General features: G+C 43.4%; 4 protein-coding genes across 5 annotated transcripts; 2 read left to right on the forward strand and 2 right to left on the reverse strand.

The window, feature by feature from the left end:
• Nucleotides 1-35: 35 nt before the first annotated feature.
• vps33b (VPS33B late endosome and lysosome associated) lies at nt 36-7146 on the reverse strand. 2 transcript variants are annotated; one of them, XM_046395932.1, is made up of 24 exons: nt 6969-7146; nt 6662-6758; nt 5876-5956; nt 5706-5767; nt 5562-5611; nt 5097-5164; nt 4942-4987; nt 4752-4846; nt 4218-4322; nt 4011-4101; nt 3844-3921; nt 3342-3415; nt 3173-3259; nt 2996-3086; nt 2842-2916; nt 2669-2733; nt 2531-2585; nt 2398-2444; nt 2164-2296; nt 1983-2056; nt 1785-1886; nt 1585-1660; nt 962-1081; nt 36-279 (listed from the first exon to the last, which is right to left on the reverse strand). In XM_046395932.1, the coding sequence occupies exons 2-24, from the start codon at nt 6755-6757 to the stop codon at nt 200-202; spliced, it is 1851 nt and encodes a 616-aa protein (XP_046251888.1). In that variant the 5' UTR covers nt 6758; nt 6969-7146; the 3' UTR covers nt 36-199. The 2 variants fall into 2 exon arrangements, with proteins under 2 accessions (XP_046251888.1, XP_046251899.1); XM_046395943.1 differs by having other exon boundaries at nt 6662-7083.
• A 66-nt stretch (nt 7147-7212) lies between these two features.
• hddc3 (HD domain containing 3) lies at nt 7213-9197 on the forward strand. Its single transcript, XM_046396009.1, has 4 exons — nt 7213-7348; nt 8150-8205; nt 8296-8536; nt 9006-9197. The coding sequence occupies exons 1-4, from the start codon at nt 7309-7311 to the stop codon at nt 9134-9136; spliced, it is 468 nt and encodes a 155-aa protein (XP_046251965.1). The 5' UTR covers nt 7213-7308; the 3' UTR covers nt 9137-9197.
• A 709-nt stretch (nt 9198-9906) lies between these two features.
• Nucleotides 9907-14563, forward strand: mfap1 (microfibril associated protein 1). Its single transcript, XM_046395995.1, has 8 exons — nt 9907-10130; nt 10997-11213; nt 11319-11457; nt 11580-11767; nt 12493-12762; nt 12857-13016; nt 13507-13596; nt 13700-14563. The coding sequence occupies exons 1-8, from the start codon at nt 10049-10051 to the stop codon at nt 13877-13879; spliced, it is 1326 nt and encodes a 441-aa protein (XP_046251951.1). The 5' UTR covers nt 9907-10048; the 3' UTR covers nt 13880-14563.
• A 53-nt stretch (nt 14564-14616) lies between these two features.
• hypk (huntingtin interacting protein K) lies at nt 14617-17304 on the reverse strand. The gene is made up of 4 exons (XM_046396023.1): nt 17104-17304; nt 15866-15921; nt 15625-15676; nt 14617-14864 (listed from the first exon to the last, which is right to left on the reverse strand). The coding sequence occupies exons 1-4, from the start codon at nt 17263-17265 to the stop codon at nt 14769-14771; spliced, it is 366 nt and encodes a 121-aa protein (XP_046251979.1). The 5' UTR covers nt 17266-17304; the 3' UTR covers nt 14617-14768.
• Nucleotides 17305-22317: the final 5013 nt, after the last annotated feature.

Below are 22317 nucleotides of genomic sequence, written 5' to 3' on the forward strand. Positions count from 1 at the left end.
CTCAAATTAAAGTACAGGAGAGCAGGAAACAAACGTGTTAAAAAAAACATTTATTCACTTTATACATCTTTGCTGTTCTTTCGTTGTAAGTTGCAGGCTGTCAGTGAATATTTTTAATCTTAAAAGTGGAAGGCTGGAGGGAATGGATGACAAGTGGCAGCAGGAATGTCCGACTTCGTGTCCACCATGTTGACATCTTTCATAAATGGTTACCCAGCAGAGCCTCCAAGAGTCTCGAACTGTTTGTAATCGCAGTCGTTACCACGATAAATTTATAACCTGGGAAAAAAGAAAGCAGTAATGTTTATTACAGTAATTACCCACTTTCAGCTATTCTGACACAAAGCAACAAGTGAATTTCTCCATATTTTCTAATAATTTCCAAGTAGTTTCATGGAAATGAGTTTACAGAATTATGGAAAAAAAGAATACAATTATACACGTATGGACATTAAACTTTGTGTTAATTAATAAATGACGAACCCATCATGGGCTGAAATACAGCTTATCTTTGCTTTATGAGGAAGTTAAAGGCTTATAACAACAATAAAGCATTACTGCTCATTTCTGACGATGAAAATACATCAAACTTCACAGCATTTCTACTTTTGTGAAGTCAGCTGATTTTGTCTTCATATAACATCAAAGTGTGAATCTAAAAAGTGCAAAACCTAATTTTACACTCGTGTTGCCGACTGTGGCGTGACATGTTTCTGAGGAAAAGTCAGCTCCTTCCTGTGGATGTCGGGTGACTGGTGTCAGAAAAGTTTTCATTATGAACATCAGTCACGTAACTGGAAGTGAAAAACCATCACACCATCTGAGCTCATTACAAAAATATTAAAATTTGAAAAACTTTTTGTAAATTTGGAAACTAATTAGGAGGAGCAGTTCAGAATACACTGAGGCGGGAAACCTTAACAAAAGCAGAATATTGTCCTCTAACAGCAGCACTGGTTACCTCTCTCTCTGCCCAGGAAACGTAGGGCTGATATCTCAGAAAAGGTGCAGCCACCCAGGAACATGACGAGGATGATGCGCTGGGCATCGTTCTTCGCTCTTAAGTCGCCTCCGACGCCGCCTGATGAGAGACAAAAGCTTCACAATCCGATCCTTTCACAGCGTGAAGCTGCGAGCATTTGGACTGATTTCCTTCACAACGCAAACGTGCCTGAGCTGAGTCAAAGTCTGTGTTAGTTTCAGGATTTAGTCAGACTTTGAATGGAATGTTTTTGAGAAGGAGGATGAAGCTGAAGTGTAAGCCTTTCATGCCGCCACACTGCTGTCACAGCGTTTCCCTCTCTCAAGTCTTTGTCATGTCTTTAAACCAAGTAACAAGCCAATCAGGAACACATTTATGTTTATACATGGCCCACAAACTGTGCTTGTCCAGGGGAAACCCAGCTGAGGAAATCAGGTTTCTCAGTCCCACAAACTGTATGTTATTCACATGTCGTTTAAGACTCGACACAACGGCACAAAGCCAACAGAAACCCGGTGAAGAGCATGTCAACACTCACCGAACTCAGCAGCCTCAGGTTTTTCATTTACTGTTCTTATATTTCTACCTCCTGTTGCTCTGACCTGAAACAGCGAACTCGTGTCCATTGAGCAGCCTGGTGACTTCCTCAAGCCCCGTCCAACCGTCTCGCTCCAACACCTACAGGTGACCACACCAGGAAAAAGCTTCATCATGACACTGATGGTCTCTCACCGATCTCCCCCACAGGGAGGGAGACGGCGTCGAATACTGTGGAACAAACGAATCCGACTGGTTTCCTCACCTGCTCGATGAGTTTGCAGCTCAGAGGGACGTAGGCGCCGCTGAAGATGTAAGCCATGTCTCGAGGGACACGCAGGTCGTATTCTTCATCCGACTTGGGCACCTTTACACAAAATGTGATAATACAACAGTATTCAGCATCTTTGGTTTGTAAGGACAAACACAACCATCCCAAGAAACAGAAAAGGTGATTACTTACCAGGTTGAGTTTTCTGCTCAGGGCTCTGAAATTGCTCTTCTTTGCGAGAGAAGAGAAGGCGTCAGTCAGCTTTCCTGGAAAAGTGACAGAAAAAAAGCGGGATCAGGACAGTTCGATGTGACTGTGAATCATCTGTCAGGTTCATGTGCAGAGAGAGAACAGCAGATGAATCCGCTTTCACCTGCCGTTTTGTCGTTGACCAGTTTGCCCACTTTGCTCTCCATGGCGGTCAGCGTTTCCCCCGGCTGCTGCTCCACCAGCAGCCCCAACTGCCTCAGGTTGGCAAATGTGAGCAGGTGGTCCACGCCATAGCTCTGACCAGGTGACAAAATGTCACACGTTAGAATGTCGATATCCTCTGAAAACGTTTTCAGCTTAAAGCGAGACGGTTAAAAACTCCTTGTCTGAATCTCACCTGTAGATACTGTGCTTTTAATGACCGGTAATCCTTTGGCAGGAGTCCTGTGAGAAAACACGACCGTCACGCAGATGTTAACGCAGAATTTTATACATTTCTTATAAAAATGCAGTTACATGAACACAATCACCGTTTTCCGTGATGGACAGAAGACAGAGCATCCTCAGACTTTCTATCATGGAGACCTTTGGAAAAGAAAAGAATGAATGCGTCGTCGTCATCATGATTCCACCTGTTCCTACGTCGCACTGGGCTTCAGCCAACGCACCTGTCTGTTGATGTGCTCCTCGATGAACGAAATGCATTCACGAATTTCAAATCCTTCAAGTAACGCTGGACCAGAAAGGAACAACAACAACAACAAAAACGTGATCAAATTACATCCTGTAAAGCTGAAGTGAACCCTGAATCTGAAATGTGGACAGAGTGGAGGACGCTCACAGTGTTCAGTCTTCAGCAGCTCCTGAAAGTCCTGCTTCGTTTTCTTCTTCATTATTGACTCGCTGGCTCCGATGTCTGCAAGAGAAGGTGGTCTTCAGCGACGCAGCCCCGTCAACATTAAGTGAAATTCACAGCGACCTGCTGCAACACTCACGCAGGCTCAGCAGCCGATGTTCCTGTTTCAGCCCTTTCAGTTCCTCTGACACGAACGTCTTCATCTGCTTTATGTCCATCCCCTGGCGCTTCTGCAGAATCAGTGAAGGAAAACGTGTTCTGACTCTGTCTTTCAGCTTAGTTAGGCCACTCATGAGGGTAATGAACATTTACTCACATCATACGCAGTCTGGAGATTCCTGGCTTTCTGACTGAGGAAGCCAAAGACGTTGGAGAAATGCTCGTTTCTGATTTCACCAAAGACCTATGAGACATGCCAGAGTTCAGACACTTAACTTAAACTCGTTTTGGTTAAGGATCTGCAGCAGATGTCAGCGCTGACCTACCTTATCCTGAGAGTTCAACATGACTTTCAGACTTTTGTCTGAGGAGGTAACATCAGGTCCAAACTCCACACATCCTGCACATACATGGACACAAAGTAATGTCTTAAAATGGACTTAAACACTGATCTTTGTAACAAGACACAACCTGACACTCTTAATATTTTAATTTGATTAACTTCTCGGTACAGCAGTGCAGGCACAAGGCCTGACAGCCAGTATTCATAACCTGAGATCAAAGTATTCCTTTATGCCCGTTAAGATTTCTGACAGCAGGAACAGAAAAATATGACATCTAGTCGAGTGCAGATCTCCACCAGGTGTGTCTGTGGGCGTGTGGGTGAAGAAGATTTTCGTGTTATTCTGCTGTTTTAGTGTGGGCGGAGATCTTAATGAAAGTGACCTGACAACACAGCTGCAGTCACCCCATTCTCACGTGTAAACAGTGTTTTCAGATTCTCACACCGACCACAGCTAACGCTCCACAGGCTGCTCTCACACTCACCACATTTGATTCGAAATATATCATCCACCAGTCCTTCGTAGACAACCTGAGAGCACAGAGGACTGACAAAGTCCACATCTGCAAAGACAGAGACGGACGTTAGGGAGGACAGAGAGCACAGCTCAGCATGTGACCCACTGAGAGGACGACACGTCTCCGCGTCTCACCTCTGTCAATGAGAAAAACTTTTCCTATTTCAGCTTGACGACTTCTTTGTTCTCCCTCCTCAACCTGCTCCCTCCACGACTCGTACGCCATCTGGTACCGGACGAATTCATACCAGTTCAATCATCATCATCATCATGAGCATTTTAGCCAAAACACATCAAAGTGGATCTGAAAGTTAAACTTGGTGACTTTTAAATGTGCTGTACCTTAGAACATCGTCCAATCCCGTAGACTTTTGTGAAGGGACCGTAGAGGGAGTGAAGGAGGCGCAGAGCGCTGCCGGCCGTCCTCACCCACCGCTGGTCTCCCGCCTGTGGGATGTGGGATAAAGTACAACCTGATGCATCTGTGCACCTACTATCAACCACTATCTTCCAGTACGATGGTTCAAATTACCACCAGAGCTGAAATGCATGACTGTGAATGCCAAAACGTAACAAACAAAACATGTTTCACAAATGACCTGCGAAACACAGTGCAGACTGCAAGTACAAAACTCAGTCAGCAAACTAATGCATTTTGTTTTGCAAATATAAAACATGTCTGTCAAACAAACACGTGATAAAGTTTACTACATCACGCTTAATACAGCACGTCTTACGTGTACAAAAAATATACTTCTTCAGCACTGTCAGCATTGTCCCACAAAAGTCCTGAGTACTTCATCCTCCACAACAGCAGGTGGCGCTCTGAGTCAGCTTAAAGGGACAGTTCACTTGATTGCTCTGCACATCATTTACCAGGAAGTTGTCTTGGAAGAATTCTGGCAGCTCCATACTGATGATGTCATCGTCCAGTGGAAGAAGGTAGAAAGCCCACTCGTCAGTGGTCACATCTGTGGGAAGGCAAAAACAGGTTCAACATGTCCTTTCATTCACACTGATCATTACTACTAAAACATAAAGTGAAGAAGAAAGGAAGCCTATTTACCACCAAAGATCCCCTGCTCCTCCAGCACCGCCTCACATGCGTAAAACTGGATGACACATCAGGTGGTGGGGGTTTGAGACCAGCAGGTACATATCAAGATTTAATCCACAACAACTGAAAGCAGAGTCTGAACACAACGACCGGATGAGACGTACCTTCTGAGGGGTGAAGATGATCTTATATCTTCGAAATTTTCCTGCTGCCTTGTCTGCATTGGCCACATCTGGAACAAAATGGATTATAACATCAAATACAACTGAAATTATTTGGAAAGCTCATTGGATGGCACTGAAACTATTTTCTAAACTATTCTCTCTAACCATAATTTTTCCCTAAAAAAAAAATCCAACATTTTGATTTAAATATTTAAGTGTGTGATCAGAGATTAAGTAAATAACACTATGAATATGACAAAACGTTTAGTGTCGAGGTTTTGAACTCAAAACTAGAACCACCACCTTGCCGAGTTGCAGTTTACATCCATGTCTGTCCAGGCTCTCACAATACGGTGCAGCGACAAGCACCTGAAGCTCAGCATCACAATCACAAAATGTTCATGATACTGATCATTGAGCTGCTTTGATTTGTCTTGGGGGTAAGAAAAGAAAACCACTACTCACCACATATCCATTTCACAGTTTGGATTCTTGGCCGGATCAGAAAACAGAGCCTATAAGACAGTAATGCTACGCTGTCAGGTGACCACACCAGGTATGAGTGTGTATGCATTTGGTTGTTATGAGTTTGGAAGGTGCAGGGCTCACTGATCCGAGGTGCTGATAACAGGTTTGTATTCCACTTTGTAGAGTTTGTCGACTTCATGTTGCTGTGAAGGAAAGGACAAAGTGTTTGACGCTGACATTGGAACTGAAGTTCTCCTCAGAGCTTTTCAGTCTCACGTGTCAGAGGAGTCACAGGCGATGATGAGTCTCACCTTTAGTGTTGACACGTTAGCGATACGATCCAGCGGGCTCATCAAGTCCGCCTCAATGAAGAGGTCCTTCTTCCCCGGCAGCTGTGTGACAAAGAGAGGAAAGAAGAGCAGTGAAGATGAAATCTATCCAACGACAAACACACACAGTCTGTCTGTCAGCTGCTGCTGCTGAGGAGAAAGTTAGCTGTGTGTTAGCCCTGAGCTGTAACTCATGCATCCTTCTGTAAATGTTGGCCTAATTTTCCTCAGTCACCATCATCTTTACTAAATATGGTAATATGTTCCTCCCACCCTAAATGACAGCAAATTTAATTTAATAGCTTTGAGCAAATGGAGTTCTGCGGCACAGAAGAATTTCAGGGTTGGAGCAGACAATTACTTTCATTCCTGTTTTTTTTTTATGTTGTTGTGATTTTTCTTTGACAAAAAGAAAAATACAGAACATCAAGAGAAGTTTGTCACCTTCTTGTTCATATTCCACAACAAAATATTTCACCTCTGACCAATAAGTGCTGTGACATCACAGATGGGGTGTGGTCAGAAGCGCAACAGTAATTTCACTCCGTCAACACAATTCAGTGTGAAAGGAGCCCTCATTTCTCCGTTTAGATAACGCTGACTGACAGACGTGTATACCACTGATATCCTGTTACGAAAACACTTACATGAACTAATTATACATGTCAACAGTTATATTACTGGTGCATTGTGTGCAGCGGGAGTCAGGTGGCAGCCGGCCAAGACAAATTAAGTAGAGACAGGACCGCTGCAGCGGCTCGTTCTTACCTGTTCCAGCAGGTAGATGAGCTGATCTCTGGCTAGCCGCTTCAGCAGAGAGAAGTCAGGGAGCTCCGGGGAATCTTTCCTGGCACTGTGAGCCATACTGGGACACAGCCGACACAATAAAATAAGCACTCACCCACTCCACACAGGAAAAAGATCTCATTTAACGTTACTCTCTCTTTACCGAAAAGAGACTAGCACTACGTGCTAATGACAGCGAGGCTACAACCAATAAAAACACCCAGAAGAGACAAGAATCTGTGCTGCGGTTAACCTGCTAGCTAGGATAGCTTGTTGGCTAAAAACACACCTTCACATCACGCGAATTTTCAAGACCAAGACGAGCGTCAAAATGATAACCCTGATACGGAATCAATTTCAAAAATATTCAATAAGTGATGAAAATCAAGGAGCAAATTTTAGCTAATGTTCGAAACATCCTGCTTCCGTAACTAAATAAACGGAAACAATCCCATCATTAGGTGTTTCCCCCGGACATCGAAAGGGACGGACAGCAATATGTTGGAGGATCGACGCAGTCCGGATCACTTTACGCAGTTTGGTGTGTCTCACCATGAGTTCAGACGCAGCTTTGTTGTTAGAGACTGTACATTTTGCCGCAGAGAAACATCGCAACCAACGACGTAAAGATGCAGAACAAACGCCGTACATTAATCACCCGATTGGTAGGTAGGAATCGTTTTACTTTGATGTGATGTGTTCGGATGCTGCCGGTAAATCATTTAACACCCGAAAAGTGTCAAAGTCAGAACCGGACTGAGTCCATGTAGGAGGTTAAAGTAGTTCCTGATGTGTAAGTTTCGGTGTCCGGCATTGAAAGGAGAGAATAAAAAACATGTTGAGCATTTAATTAGTTTAATAGTACTTGTCGAGTTAGACAGGTGAATTGGCCAGCTATTCACATTTACTCGAATATACTTAAACAAAAGCCGGTATTTAACTGCTAATGGTTGTGCTTACAACACAGTGTAAACAGGCCTAACGTGTAGCGCCCCTGGGATCTGTCTAAGGACCTTAGTTATTTCTTATTAATACCAACAATTTTTCGTTGATTTGTAAATTTCCTGTCACCATTTTTTTGCTGATGCCAAAATAGTAATAATATAGTAATAATTTTTATTGTAATATACAATAAAAATTATTAATGGAAAATTTGTTTCAAAATACTTTCAACTATAATAGAATAGTACAAGTTAAAAGATTTATTATGTAAAATGTCAACATAAAATGACTAAAAAAGAAAACATTTTTACTGTTAAATTCAATGACTGCTTTATCTTTAGCCCTTTCATTTTGGTTGGGACTGCAGGTACTCTACAGCTGAGTGCAGTATTTTAGTTTAATATGACTGAGATTCCCCTTGTTGTATTCATGAGTTGTTGTTTATAATCCTGATATTTCTGACAGCAGCTGAAAACAATAAGACTTTCCTCTCTCTGACACTCACAGCTCTGTGTGTGTACTTTTAAGGAGTAGCCAGAATCCTCAGCCATGAAGGAGGCGTCACAGACATCGAGGTTTTGCAGGTACGTCACCGGTTAGTCTCTGCCAAAGTAACACTGTCGGGTCCAGCGTTTCCTGCGTTACTGATCCTGTGTGTTGTCTTTGTGCTGCAGGCCGCTTTGCTTCATGACACGGTGGAGGACACGGACACCTCTCCCGCAGAGCTTGAAGCAAAGTTCGGACCGATTGTGGCTCGTATCGTACAGGAGGTGACAGACGATAAAAGCCTGCCCAAACAGGAGAGGAAGCGCCAGCAGGTGGAACACGCAGCTCATTGCAGCCGTCAAGCCAAACTGGTCAAACTGGCTGATAAACTGTACAACCTGAGGGACCTGAACCGCTGCACACCTGTCGGTGAGCACCTCTCTCACTGCCACTGCTCATATACTCTTACTGCGCCCCTGTGGACTGTTAATTTTTCACGATGTAGCTGCCGCTGTCAGATGAATGTCTCAGAAAATTGTGATCGGCTTGTGATCGGAGGGTCACCGGTTCGATTCCCCCACTGGACGGGCAGGAAAAATTTGGGTGTGGTGGAGTGATTAATGCGAAAAATGCTCCCCTGATGTGCCCTTGAGCAAGGCACCTAACCCCCCAGTATGCTCCCCGGGCGCTGATGCTGCCCACTGCTCCTGTGTGTGTTTCACTGCATGTAATTTGCCGGGTGTTGCATGTGTGTGTTCAACTAAGGATGGGATAAATGCAGAAGACGAATTCAGTGTGTGTATGTAAGAATATATATACTGTCAATAAAGCTGATTCTTCTAAAGATTCTTCTTCTTACTTAACTGCCCTACCTTCTCCGTCTGTGTGTGTTTGGCAGGTTGGACAGCCGAAAGAGTCCAGGAATATTTTGTTTGGGCCTGCGAGGTGGTGAAAGGCCTGAGAGGCACCAACTCAACTCTGGAGGAGAAGCTGGAGGTGCTGTTCAGACAGAGAGGAGTCCAGCTCTGACAACTTAGCCGCATACAGACTATTCATTAATAAATTATATCAATAAATTGTACTTCATATACACTTGAGTCATTTTTATTTGTTCATATTTTAGTTGTGTAGTCAGTCACACATTCACTGAAAACACTGATTCTTTTAATGACATTGTGGAAGTAAAAAGCTGCTCAATGTGCAGTTTTGCATGACAAAAACGCATGTGCATACGTCAGTATGCTAAGCAGTTTAACACTTGTAACAGATGAGGAGCCAGCATCACCGAGTGTGGGATTCATCATTATTGTAATGTCAAACAGTTGTCAGTTGTCAGTCATCAGAATCAGCTTTATTCACTGATTCAAGTATATGTACACAAATGAGGATTGTCGCTCAGATTTAAGTCAAAAAGAAAGTTGAACAAAGATACATAGGATTCGTGTAATATAAATAAATATCTTTATAACGTGTATGCAATGTTTATATCTTGTGTGCAGGACATACCGGTGATATGACGTACACTCTACAGCCATCTAGTAACGGTCTCTTGCTCCTGGTCACATTCATTTCAGCCTCTACTCTCACAGATCTGCATGCAGCAGTGATATCAGCCACTAGATGGCGATGTTGAATTAAAAAGTATTTACACGCAGCTGTAATCTTCTCTTTTAGCAAATCACACACTTGGTGTTTATTTTAAAACATAATAGCTAATACTAACCAATAAACTGCACTGCATCAGTGGTCTAGAAAAAGTCAGTTAGGTATTTTGTGTTAAGTAGTGTGCGGAGGAAATGTCTTTCGGAAGAAATCCACTTCCTGTCCGCTCGCGCTGCAGTGTGTTAAACTTCCGGTTAACTGGAGCGACGAGGGCAGATTTTGACAAAGTAAAATACTCCTTTTTAGCGTTATTCAGTTGATATCGTCGACCAGACAGCCATGTCTAGTCGCGAAGCGCTCAACATGAAGCTTCCTCCGATCCAGTCCACGGCCGGAGCCGTGCCGGTCCGGAATGAGAAAGGTGAGGTTCAACCGCTAGCTAGCAGGCGGCTAGCGGCGTGCTAAGTTAGCCAGCTAACATCACTTAACCCTTCTCGTCTGAAATGACGAGCAGGAAAAAAATTGTAATTACTTAAAACAGTTACTAATACTAGCGGGTTCAGATTCACATAGGCTGCCGGAGCCTGTTCATGTCTGTGGTTTGGGGATTAAATGAACAACAACTAAATATTGGTGTGATACTTGAGTGTCCACATACTTTTGGCCTAGTATTTAGATAAACCCCGCTGCGACCTCACTCACTACCACACACCAACAACAAATCAATACAAATATTACACGTCCCAGTAGTATTTATTATAAGACTTGTACTACATGTGTATCTACCGGTTTTATAGTTGTTTGTTTGTTATGGTTGTTTTGGGTCACTTTTTTTCTGTTTTTGCTGTATTATTTTTTATTTCTCTTTATCTTGGCATTCAGTGTGCAGCACAGGAAGAATTTCATTGTACAGGCAAACGTGTTTCTTTCTGTGCATATGACAATAATCACTTTGACTTTGACTTGACTTTGTAATGTATTGGGATAAGGCTTTCAGTAACACATTTAATGCTTTTCAGGTAACGTAGTTATGTAAATATGTGGGTTTGGTAGGGCTGAAACGGTTATTTTGATAACCATTCACAAAATAGGAATACATTATTGGTCTGGCCAATTATTAGGTCAATATTCAACAATTCTTTGATTATACATATCTGCCTTATCGGTCTCCATCATTACTAATGATCTGTACCAGCCCCAAATAAACCATAACAGTCTATCTCTGGTTCAAAACATATCAAAACACGATTCAGTTAAAAAGCTCATTACTGTCTTTGCACCTCCCAGGTGAGCTGTCCATGGAGAAGGTGAAGGTGAAGAGGTATGTGTCAGGTAAACGTCCTGACTATGCCCCAATGGAGTCGTCAGATGAGGAGGAAGAGGACTTCCAGTTTGTGAAGAAGGGCAAAGAAATGGAGCCAGAGGTGGAGCTGGAGGAAGAGGAAGTCTCAGATCCACGTCTCAGACGTCTCCTCAACCGTGTCTCTGAGGACGTGGAGGAGAGGTATCGTACCACTCTGAAGATTTTATTTGAGTTGGCTGACATGGTCGGTATATCTTATGGTACTAAAATTTAAATCCGCACAACTTCCCCTTTCTTTGCCCTCAGGCTTGCGAGACACAGGCAGATCGCAGAGCCTGAAGTCGTGGCTGAGAGCAGCGACGAGTCTGAGGAAGGCACCTGGCACCCAGAGCGAGAGGAGAGCAGCGAGGAGGAAGAGGAGGAAGAGGAAGAAGTGGATGATGAGGTTGCTATCCGTGTTATTTCAACTAAATGTTCTGCTCCTCCCAGTCACATAAGAATTTCTGTCAGTATTTCTTTCTTTATAGTCAGAAAAGTTTGTAATGTGGCCTTGCTCATTCTGTGCAGGAAATTGAGAGAAGACGAGCAATGATGAGGCAGCGAGCCATTGAACGGAAGAATGAGGAGATGGAGGTCATGGAGGTGGAGGAGGAAGGGAAGTCCGGGGAGGAGTCAGAGTCAGAGTCTGAATATGAAGAATATACAGACAGTGAGGATGAAGCAGAGCCACGGCTCAAGCCCGTCTTCATCCGCAAGTATGAACCAAAACAACTGCAAATGTCTCTGAAAATGAATGCACTGTGACCCGTAAATGCAGCTGACTGCTGTCTTTGAACACATCACCTGGAGGCATGAGCCTGAGATGCTCACATAGACTACTTCAAGTCAAGTTAAATGTCCCATTGAGGGGCTTTCAGGTTGTTATTTCTTCATGTAGGATGAAACTTTTCGGACAGAACAGTTCAGGTGATTCATGTCACATCTGAAGTAAACTGTTCCCATTTTTCTAAAAGCATGAGAGTTGGTATACTGGTGCAGTTTGGGGTACTGATTATTTCAGAAGTTGAGCCTGTCAGGACTGATCTGTACCACCTGATCTACACTGGACATGTGCAATAATGATCCTTTCAGTCAAAATGACTCATGACGTGAATAACTGACCATAAAACACATTTCAAACAAGCTGGCACAAGGGCAACAAAAGACTGGGAAATTTGTGGGACGCTCAGAAAATACCTGTTTGTAATATTCCACGGATTATAGTGGTATCACGACTGGATATGAAAGACGTGACTAACTAAAGGATGTTACTACATGGGCTCAGGAACACTTTGTAAAACCGTTGTGGTAAACAGTTTGCAAACGATTGCATTGTGTTTTTACGTTTTACACAGCATCTCTGTGTTGCTGTTTTGGAATCAGTTTGAAGAACAGACACATGAGTGTTGATTTGTTGTTTCCCCGTCTGTGTGCACCACAGAAAGGACAGAATCACTGTGGCGGAGCGAGAAGCAGAGGAGCAGAGGCAACGAGAGCTGGAGGCCGAAGCCAAGAGGCAGGCGGAGGAACGACGGCGCTACACCCTCAAGATCGTGGAGGAGGAGGCTAAGAAGGAGTTTGAGGAGAACCGACGCACACTGGCTGCTCTGGACGCTTTGGACACCGACGGCGAGAACGAGGAGGAAGAATACGAAGCCTGGAAAGTCCGAGAACTGAAACGCATCAAGAGGGACAGAGAGGCCAGAGAAACGTGAGTAGCTTTGACCACCTGAAATGACTGGCTTAGTCCCTTGCAGTGAGCAGCTGTTGTTGTTGGGATGATAACGAGTGGTGTTTGTCCTCAGCATGGAAAGGGAGAAGGCAGAAATCGAGAGATTCCACAACTTGACGGAGGAGGAGCGCAGGGCCGAGCTCCGCAACAATGGCAAAGTCATCACCAACAAAGCCACCAAAGGCAAATACAAGTTCCTCCAGAAGTACTACCACAGAGGAGCCTTCTTCATGGTGAGTCACTGCACAGCTTTTGTCCTCAGTGAGAAAGGATACAAGTCAGTCCTAGTTCGAAGTACTTCAGTCGCCACGGGTATTCAGCTCCAATCAGCGTCTTTAGCAGGTTTACCTGTGGTTAAAAAAATACCTGCATACACATGCTTATTTTGGGCATAAAATGGTATCAGATACATCAGGTCTACATGAAACCTTTCAGGTGACGTGGACTTCAGTGTCCAAAAAACATTTTTAATCTGTTTTTCTGATGTGAATAACATTAAAGGTAAGGATGTTTTCGTAAGCTGCATAGCTGATATTAGCTTCATCAAAGACAAAATGTAGTCTGTCAGCATATGTGGCTGTTAAAATCCTAAAGATAATTTTGAAACTCATTCTTTTTAATGTACCGTCAACGTTTATTCACTTTGTGGGTACTGAACAAAGGAGCCCATAAAGTGTTGCAGACAGTAAACCACAGTGAGTCCAAACATGATTTCTGTTACAGGATTCTGAAGAGGATGTGTACAAGAGGGATTTCAGCGCACCAACTCTGGAGGATCACTTCAATAAAACCATCTTGCCCAAAGTCATGCAGGTCAGCTGCTTTGATGTCATCTGTGTGTTTAACTGCGCTGTAGTTCAGCTGAACGACGGTGAAGCCGTTCAGTTCTCTGATTTGACCTGTTTTCCCTCATCAGGTCAAAAACTTTGGTCGCTCTGGACGCACCAAGTACACCCACCTGGTGGACCAGGACACCACGTCGTTCGACTCAGCCTGGGCCCAGGAGAGCGCTCAAAACAGCAAGTTCTTCAAGCAGAAGGCGGCAGGCGTGAGGGACGTGTTCGACCGGCCCACAGTGAAGAAGAGGAAGACTTGAGATGAGTGAGGCTGTGAAACGGACTTCGCTGCAGCTTTAAAGACTGTGCTGCATCCTGCTGAGTCCAGCGATTCTCTTCCTGGACATCATGTTGTGGAAGAAAAATAGACTGATGAACTGTTTATCTACCAGGAAGGTGCTGCGTCATTTAAAAACCTGACCTTATTTTGGCTCCTCAAACCCTTCGTTAAACCTGGGTCCTGTGTGTACATGATTCATACGTACCAAAGGTTTTGGAACTGGTCCAGCAGATCACCTCATGTGGCTTCCATGTAATCCTTTGAGATGACTCCTATCGTCCATCTTTAGAGGACGTGTCTTTGACGGTCGGAGTTGCTCCAAAGGATTTCATGGCAGCCACTGCAGCTGAGGTTCTCTGCTGGACCAATTCCAAAACTTTGGTACACATGAACCACAGACACACCAGCATATGTACACCCAGGACCCAGGTTTACAAAAATCCCAGGATTCTCCTTGAAGCTCCAGCTGGTTTTCACTTCTTTAAGCAGAAAGTCACAGTAACTTATCAGTTTAAGGCAGAAGGTTGGAACGTCATTTTGTACAAATAACATCCAGATTAGATTCTTGTATTGATTTCCTGCATTAGCTTTTTTTTTGTCATATTTGTGAAAGTGCTGTAAACTTGATTGGCTTGTGAATAAAACTTTTCCTCCTTTTTAAAAATCTTTTCCAGTTAAAACAAGTATTAAAATGACTTAAATCTCAGGCACAAAAGGTAATAGGTCATTTTTTATTTTAAAAAAGCAAAAAAGGGATTTGGGGAAAATTACATCTTTTAACAGCTGAGTTCAGTTCAGCCTTACGGTCTTGGTTAGGCCTGGTTAAAAAAACACAAAGTGAAGCAGTCCATTGTGTAAATGCTGTTTGTTCAGTTGGTCAGAGCCACCAGAGCCTCCACCACGTTCCCCATGTGTTCCCTCAGACTGCGTTCTGCCACGGCCCTCGAAATCTCCATCTCTGACATCTGCACACACACACACCGACATCACAACGTGAGCCAAACGGACCGCACATACTGTTCATGTGAATGCATCTTTTTGGAACTAAACTAAACTGATATCATCATGCAATGCAACCAATCGACAAGCAGGGCGCCAAGACAAAGTTTAAAGTCTTGGGGCCTCATTGAGGAAACCTTACTTTAAAATCCAGACTGGATCATAGTGACTCTCCTGCTGGTCACGTTGGGGTACTGCAGTTACAGGGGCACATTCATCCAAGTCTGTGGTGAACTTTGCACAGACTATATGAATCATGCGATGGGATTGATTAAAATGGTGTGAGCAATTAATAGCTGAGCCATTTTCTTAATATCAGCCACATTTCTGTCTCAGCAGCGACTACGTTTTGTTTGTCCACAGACCAAAACGTGCTGCCTGGCTTCAGTCTGCTCTGCCAGCACTGTGATCTCATCTGCTCACAGGTTTGACTTCCTCTTTTAGCCCGCGGCTATTCCCGACTAAACCTGAATTCGTGCTATTAGAGGAACCTCAAGGCAGGTGCTGATGTTCATCTGAGGTTCAGACTGAAGAGAATTCTTAATGAGCCAGCAGACAAGGACCCTTCAGATGGTTTGCAGAAGACCGCTTGCCCCTGTGCACAGAGCTTTGACCTCAAACTCATCCAGCACCTTTGAGATGAACTGGGATGCTGACAGAGCCAGAGCTCATCATCCAGCTCCAAAGTGAACAGATTAGAAGAAAAAAAAAGAGTGAAGAACTTACAATTAATTCTACATCTTCTTTCTTGATGGTGACTTTAGCCAACTCTTTTTCTCTGAAAACAAAACGACATACAGTGAGAACAATCGACAGGTTCTGTGTCTTGGACGGAAATGATTAGACTGCATGTCAGGATGCTGAGAGATTAAAAATCTGGAAAAGCCAGCTGTTTGTTTCCTGCGACTACAGGACTGATGTACCATCTGCTGCTGTGAGACATCGCCTGAGTCTGCACTGATCTCACCTCTCTTGTTTGGCCTTCTGTTCTCGTGACCTCCTGTCTCCAATCACTGACATGGCCTGAAAAGGGGAAAAAAAACCAAAAGGTAAAGGCCCAGACACACCTGACCATCACCACAGAAGTCACAAAGGCCGACTCTTCAGGTGCTGCAGTGAAAATGTGTGTACTGGAATGACCTTCTCGATCGCTGGGTTTCCTCACATTTCTCTTTTGGTGTACTGATGTGCTTATAGCAAATTTGTTGTTTATAATTTAGGAATTATCACCGAACGGAATACAAGATATCTCACATTTCCCTTGCATCTACGGACGACCTATTTCTGACGCATGACAAACATTTCGGTTTAAGTTTGACGATGACTTGGCCTCACACAGAAAACAGACTGCAGCTGAAGCGACCTATCTGACCCACACTAACACGTTAGACAGCCAGGAAAAAGAAATAATTACAACTAAATCTGCAAACTGACTCAGTTTCACTTGCTGTAAACTTTAAATACGCTGTGGCGGTTTGGGACATCCAGCTGAGCATCTATGAAAGCTCAGAGTGTTTTCATAGATGCTCACAGCAGCTTCATCTTCTCAGAAAACTCAGTGTCCGTCAGGAGACTGTAAAACTACTGTATTGTGTTTTAAGTCACAGCATTTTAAAAAGAATGTCTTGGGGGTTTTAGGCGGCTGGTAACATTAAAAAAAGAACATGTCACTTTAGGTTCCCTGAACCTTTTTTCAACATTTCAATAGACTAAATGCCTCATCAGTAAGTGGAAGATTAGCCACAGATTAATCGCTGATAAATAACTGTTACTCGTCCTCTTTAAGGAAACTCACATTTTTGATAGTTTTTCTTACTAATACGAAAACAAGCCAAACAAACATTTGTTCATGTACAGAAATATTCCTCTGACTTCTGGTCGCACGACTTCTTGTCACTATTAAAAACGTTAAATTCAGATGACTGTGGAGAACAGAGATGACGAACAGTTTTAGTAAACCAGCTAAGAGGCAGTTAGCCGCTGAGTTAATCGTTCGTTGCTCAGTTCCCAAGCAAACCACAACTGCTTTTTAATCTGGAGGGGCGAGAACTGCTTATAAATCTATAATTCGACCGGACAGGAAAAACCCTGCAGAAATGTTGCTAACTAAACACTTCACATGCTGCGGTACCAGTGATGATGTACGGACATAGCCGGGAAACATGCGGCCATGTTTCCCTGCTAACGTTAGCCCGGAGCTCTCACCGTTTCTAAATCAGAGCTGGAGATTTCCTTCTCCTCCGCGTAGTCCGTGACTCGCTCCAAATCTGCGGCTCCGCTGTCATGTTTACGAGGCTTTTCTGCCGGTTTTCCAGTGCAGTTTTCCTCAGCTTCGAGGTCCAAATCGACGTCTCCCTCTGCCGCCATGTTTGCTCCAGTGAGGCCGGAACAAAAAGAAAGGTTCCCTCAAACATCGGAAGGAAAATGGGGTAGTACCGGAAAGAAGAGTAATTTAAAGAAGGCATCTGCAATTTGATTTAATCACAATACCAAGGTTCTGTGATGTTGTACTGGACTATCAGCGGTGGAAAGCGACTTAGTACAATTGTAGATTCTTATTATTAATATAAAATATAAATCATCTAATAAATGATTATGTATCACACCATCCAGCAGCGTGTACATGTTATATATAACCTCATTATTCTTGACTCCAGGTGTGGTGTGGGGCTGTTCCTCAGGGTTTGTGCTCGGCCCCTGACTTCCAGTGAAGGGAAATCTTAATGCTTCAGCACACCAAGACATTTTGGACAATGCTATGCTTCCAACTTTGTGGCAACAGTTTGTTGAAGGCCCTTTTCTATTCCAGCATGACTGTGCCCCAGTGCACAAAGCAAAGCTCCATAAAGACATGGTTGGATGAGTTTGGTGTGGAAGAACTTGACTGGCCCACACAGAGCCCTGACCTCAACCCCATCCAACACCTTTGGGATGAACTGGAACCAAAACTGAATTTTGAATTTTTGGAAATTTGCCCCACCTTTATTAAAAACAACAATAACAATAACAACAATAGAAAAGCATTAACTAACTAATTACCCAAACTTATCTAATAATTTATTGGATGAGGTTGTGCTGTAACCATAAAATAACAAACTTGTGTGTCTCCAGCCTCACTGCTGAATGTTCATGTTTCAGTTTCAGATGAGGTTTGTGCTCCAGAAGTCCAGCATGTGTAATCTGTCTGTGAGAAAGCTATGAAAGTGTGCTAGTTTCACATTAGCAACAAGGACAACATGAACAGAATACAAAAAATAAGCCAAAGTGGCCACATTCATCATATGTATGCACAGTATTAACGTGCTGTACCTTCTATACAGCCTCTCCATGTGTCAATACATTTAATTTAATTTAATTTATTAATCCCAAGATGGGAAATTACTTCTCTGCATTTAACCCATCACTACTTGAAACACACACACTTGCAACATACAGTGAAACACACAGGACACCTAGGGAGAAAATTGGGTGCTAAGAGCCTTGCTCAAGGGCACATCAGCCAGCTAATGGGGGGACGGGGACATTATCACACCACCACGTGCAAATATTTTCTCCGTCCGGTGGTGGAATCAAACCGGCGACCTTCCGATCACAAGCCGCTTCTCCAACCTCTAGGCCACGGTTGCCCCACGTTTGAGGTAATATTGACTAACAAAACTTTATTTCCAAACTAAAATGATGAAGATGTGAAGATTAGATTCTGACACTTCCTGGAAGACAGGAAACTGGCTTTGTCTAAAAGCACAACACATCAGAGTTTGAAAAACTGTTTTGGATTGAACCAATAAGAGTCGAATAAGAACGAATAAGAAGGAAATCTTTTCTGTCAGCCTCCAAATACTTAGGAATCCCTAAAGGCCATCGGGCATGAGGTGTTTCCTGTGTATGAAGGTGCATTTTCTGAATTACATCTACCATCAGTATCAGCATTATATGCAATTAGTATGACATTTATTGTTTGATGTGATCACATATCAGTCAGGATCAAGACAACATGATATGTCTCACTTATCTACTTTGTTGTTATTGTCTAACAGATGATGAGAAAACAACAATAACCGGATTATGCGGACTTTTAACTAAATCACTCCGTGCTCCTCCTCGTTCTATTCCTGTCTGTTATAAGAGGTTTACTTCCACTCGAATACGAATAGCCTTTCAACCGCAGTGACAGATTTCCAGTGTCTCCAGACTTTCTAGTCCTTTCGTGTGCTTGATCTTTTTCAATCCACCCAGCAGTAATCAGATTAAAGGAAAGAGAAACCTGTGCGTGCCTTCAAACCTGACCCAAACGCCACATCAGTGCTCTCTGCTTTCCCTGGTTCATCAGTAAAGTGATGTGTGTGGTCACGAGCGGCCGGAGGAATGGCACCGGGGCCGGAGAGACGTCGCCGTCATCACGCCAACCCCTTCATCCTGCTGTATGACTGAGTGGAGCCGTCAGCGCCTCACAGCTCGGGGACATGATGGCAGGACGCAGGCTTCGGGCTCAGGTGAGAGTCTGCAGGATGCTGTTTCACGATGAGCTGAAAACAAGCATGACAGACGGACAGTCACCCAAGAACATATGCAGAGAGAGAGTTTACCTAAAAATAGACGATTACAGAGATTACTGCACACAACTCTTACGTGTAATAACAAAGTGTAAAAATAAAGAGTAACACTTTATTTAAATCCCCAGCCTCATTTACATTTATAAACAGTCTATAAAGATTTTAAAACCCTTTAAAACTCACTCTAATGGTGCTGTACTCAGCTAAAAGGACATTTGAAGTGTTGAGTGAAAGAGACACTAACCCTAACCCTAACAAGGAAACACTGCATGCACTTGTTTTTTCTTTATCTGCTAATATTTGAAAAAGAAAAATGTGAGCCACAAAGCTTGGGAACGGCTGTGCTAGAATATCAGTGTAGGCCTGTTGAATACTGTAACACAAAGTACATGAATATGCAGATAAAAAAGGTTTTGGTGTCAGACCAATAAAAACATGAGCACCATTTTTCACCAAACTCCATCCATTAACATGCAAGTTAGAGAGTGTGAAACAGATTAAAACTTTCTGGATTCCTTTATTTGTCGGTCTTCAGTCTAATTTCTCAGGATATGAGCAGGTTGAGTCATGCCACACTTATGAATGGGTACATTGTGTTTCTGTGGGAAGGACAACTCTTATTGTTTGCCTGCATGTGAATGATTTACAACGCCTGGCTTTTTATTTATCTACGTCTACAACAGGTTGGTGAAAGCTCATTACCAACAGTTTGACTCCAAAAAGTCCTAAATGATCGACAGAGTGATAATTTTTCTCATCCTTTTTTGTAAACAAGCTTGGATTTCAGCCAACTGTTATTGCACAAGCCTGCTGAAACCATAGATCGAGCGCTTTCGCTCAAGCGGTGATTTGCATCCGCTTATTGGCTTTTGTTTGTTCTCTTGGCACTTCCTCCTCTCCCACAAGGCAGCAGCAATTATCCGACAGTGAAAGGGGGCCCCCAGGAATGCCGGGCCGCGGCCGCCTGGACGGCTCACACCAACATGTGTTCACTGGTTTACACCCGCTCATGTTATGGGGAATAATCCAAAGTGAGACTGAGGATATTATATAAAACAACGGTTTCAAATTTGTTCTTGGTCCTAAAAGTTGTATGTACACCTGTCTCTGCAGGATGTCTCTGCAGAATTCAACCTGTTGATTACAATATTATAATTTATCCCACTGGAGGAAATTAGTGTACGTACCAACTTTCATGACAAATCGTCCAATAATTGCTCACGTAGTTCACTTAAAACCACAAAGTTTAACCTCGTGGTGGTGCTGGATGACACGTCGGGTGATCAGTACGGTTCATCATCTGGGCTCCGTGAATGTTTGCATGTAGCTTCCTGAAATCTATGCAGTAGTTTGTCAGGGCATTTCAGGTGTTTCCAAGTGGAATAACTTGTAAAAATGCGATGGTGAGAAACAGTTGATGCCTCGTGACAGTCTGGCTTTACATTTGAACCTTACATGTGGGTCTTGCTTTATATTGTGTGTTTACATGTTTGTTGAATCTGAAATGAAGTGGCTGCAGGCTGTCTTTGGTTGTGAGAGTGGGTTGAATGAATATAAAGCGGCAGAGCGTTTGTAGCTGTGGGTGTTGTTCGGGTGTAGAAGCGCCTCCTGTGCACATGACTTGTTCTTCTAGTTGCTCCTCTGCTCAGATCCTCAGATAATCCTACAACTGTTGATTTGTGGAGACTTCATTCACTGCGTTTGTAAGTCCAAGCCTCTTAGCTGAGTCTGAACCAAGCTGACGTTTCCTCTTATTTAGCCTCTTGTTTGTTGCTCAGTTCCTAGAAAGTGAACCCGGACGGTCTTTGGCTCTTCTGAAGAATTCCTTTTTCCGACATACACGTAAAGATGAACCGTCCTAAAAACAACTCATCCTGCTAAAGCAGTTTCCCTGCAGACAAACATGACAGAAGTTGTTTGTGCTTGTTCTTTTAAGCTGATTTTGCCGTAATTTTCTCTTCAGACTGTCAACATCATGACAGATGAAAAGCAGTCACAATTTGCCTTAAAAGAAACAAACATGCTGAATGTCTTATTCTACTCTATTGCTTTTTATCACTGAGTTTTCAGAGTTCGTTATTTAAACCCGGCAGATCACACACAGTAAGAGGCTGTGATGCAGAGGAAACTTCGTCTTTATCATTTCATCTGGCAGAAACAGCATTCATTACACCTGTATGCAGGTGTGTGTGACACAGGTGAGACGCGAAGGCAGCTGGACTTCTTCAAGGTTCTGGAAGACATTTCACTTCTCATTCAAAGGGCTTCTGAAACGTCTTTAAGAACGTAAAAGAAGCTCCCTTCACCTGAGCCTACCGTGACCTGGATGGCTGAGAACCTACACACACAGGTGAGACGCAGTACAGGGACAAGTCGGTTTGATTGGACGGTTTCTGGCTCAGTGACGGCTCAGAGGTGTAACAGGACACAGCTGCTGATGTCCCGTCTGTGCCGGTGAAGGTCGTCCTGACTGAGCAGAGAGGGCTGAACACCGACAGGATTATCCCAGCGCTCCACCCCACACAGCGGCCAAACCTAATCTGACCGTCTCCCCCTGCACTCAGCGCTTTTCACCGACACATCATTTCATTTCCCTGCTGCAGTGCCGTACAGGAAACAACCGACCGTTTCTACCCATCAGTCTTTAGCACGTGTCCAGCTGCAAACAGCGTTTACAGGTTGAATCCTACCAAAAACGAAGTCATTCAGAGCTCTGATAAATGAATGTTCAAAATGGGACATTTCACACTCTCTATTTATAGTACTTATCATTACCACAAGCCTAATGAACCATGGATTATCTACAAAGGTGTCATTAAAATTAAAAGGAAAGTGCTGAAATTGTGTGTATAGTTTTGTAAAATGA

This window comes from Scatophagus argus, chromosome 1, assembly GCF_020382885.2.
Source record: "Scatophagus argus isolate fScaArg1 chromosome 1, fScaArg1.pri, whole genome shotgun sequence".
In the NCBI taxonomy this organism is placed as follows: domain Eukaryota; kingdom Metazoa; phylum Chordata; class Actinopteri; family Scatophagidae; genus Scatophagus; species Scatophagus argus.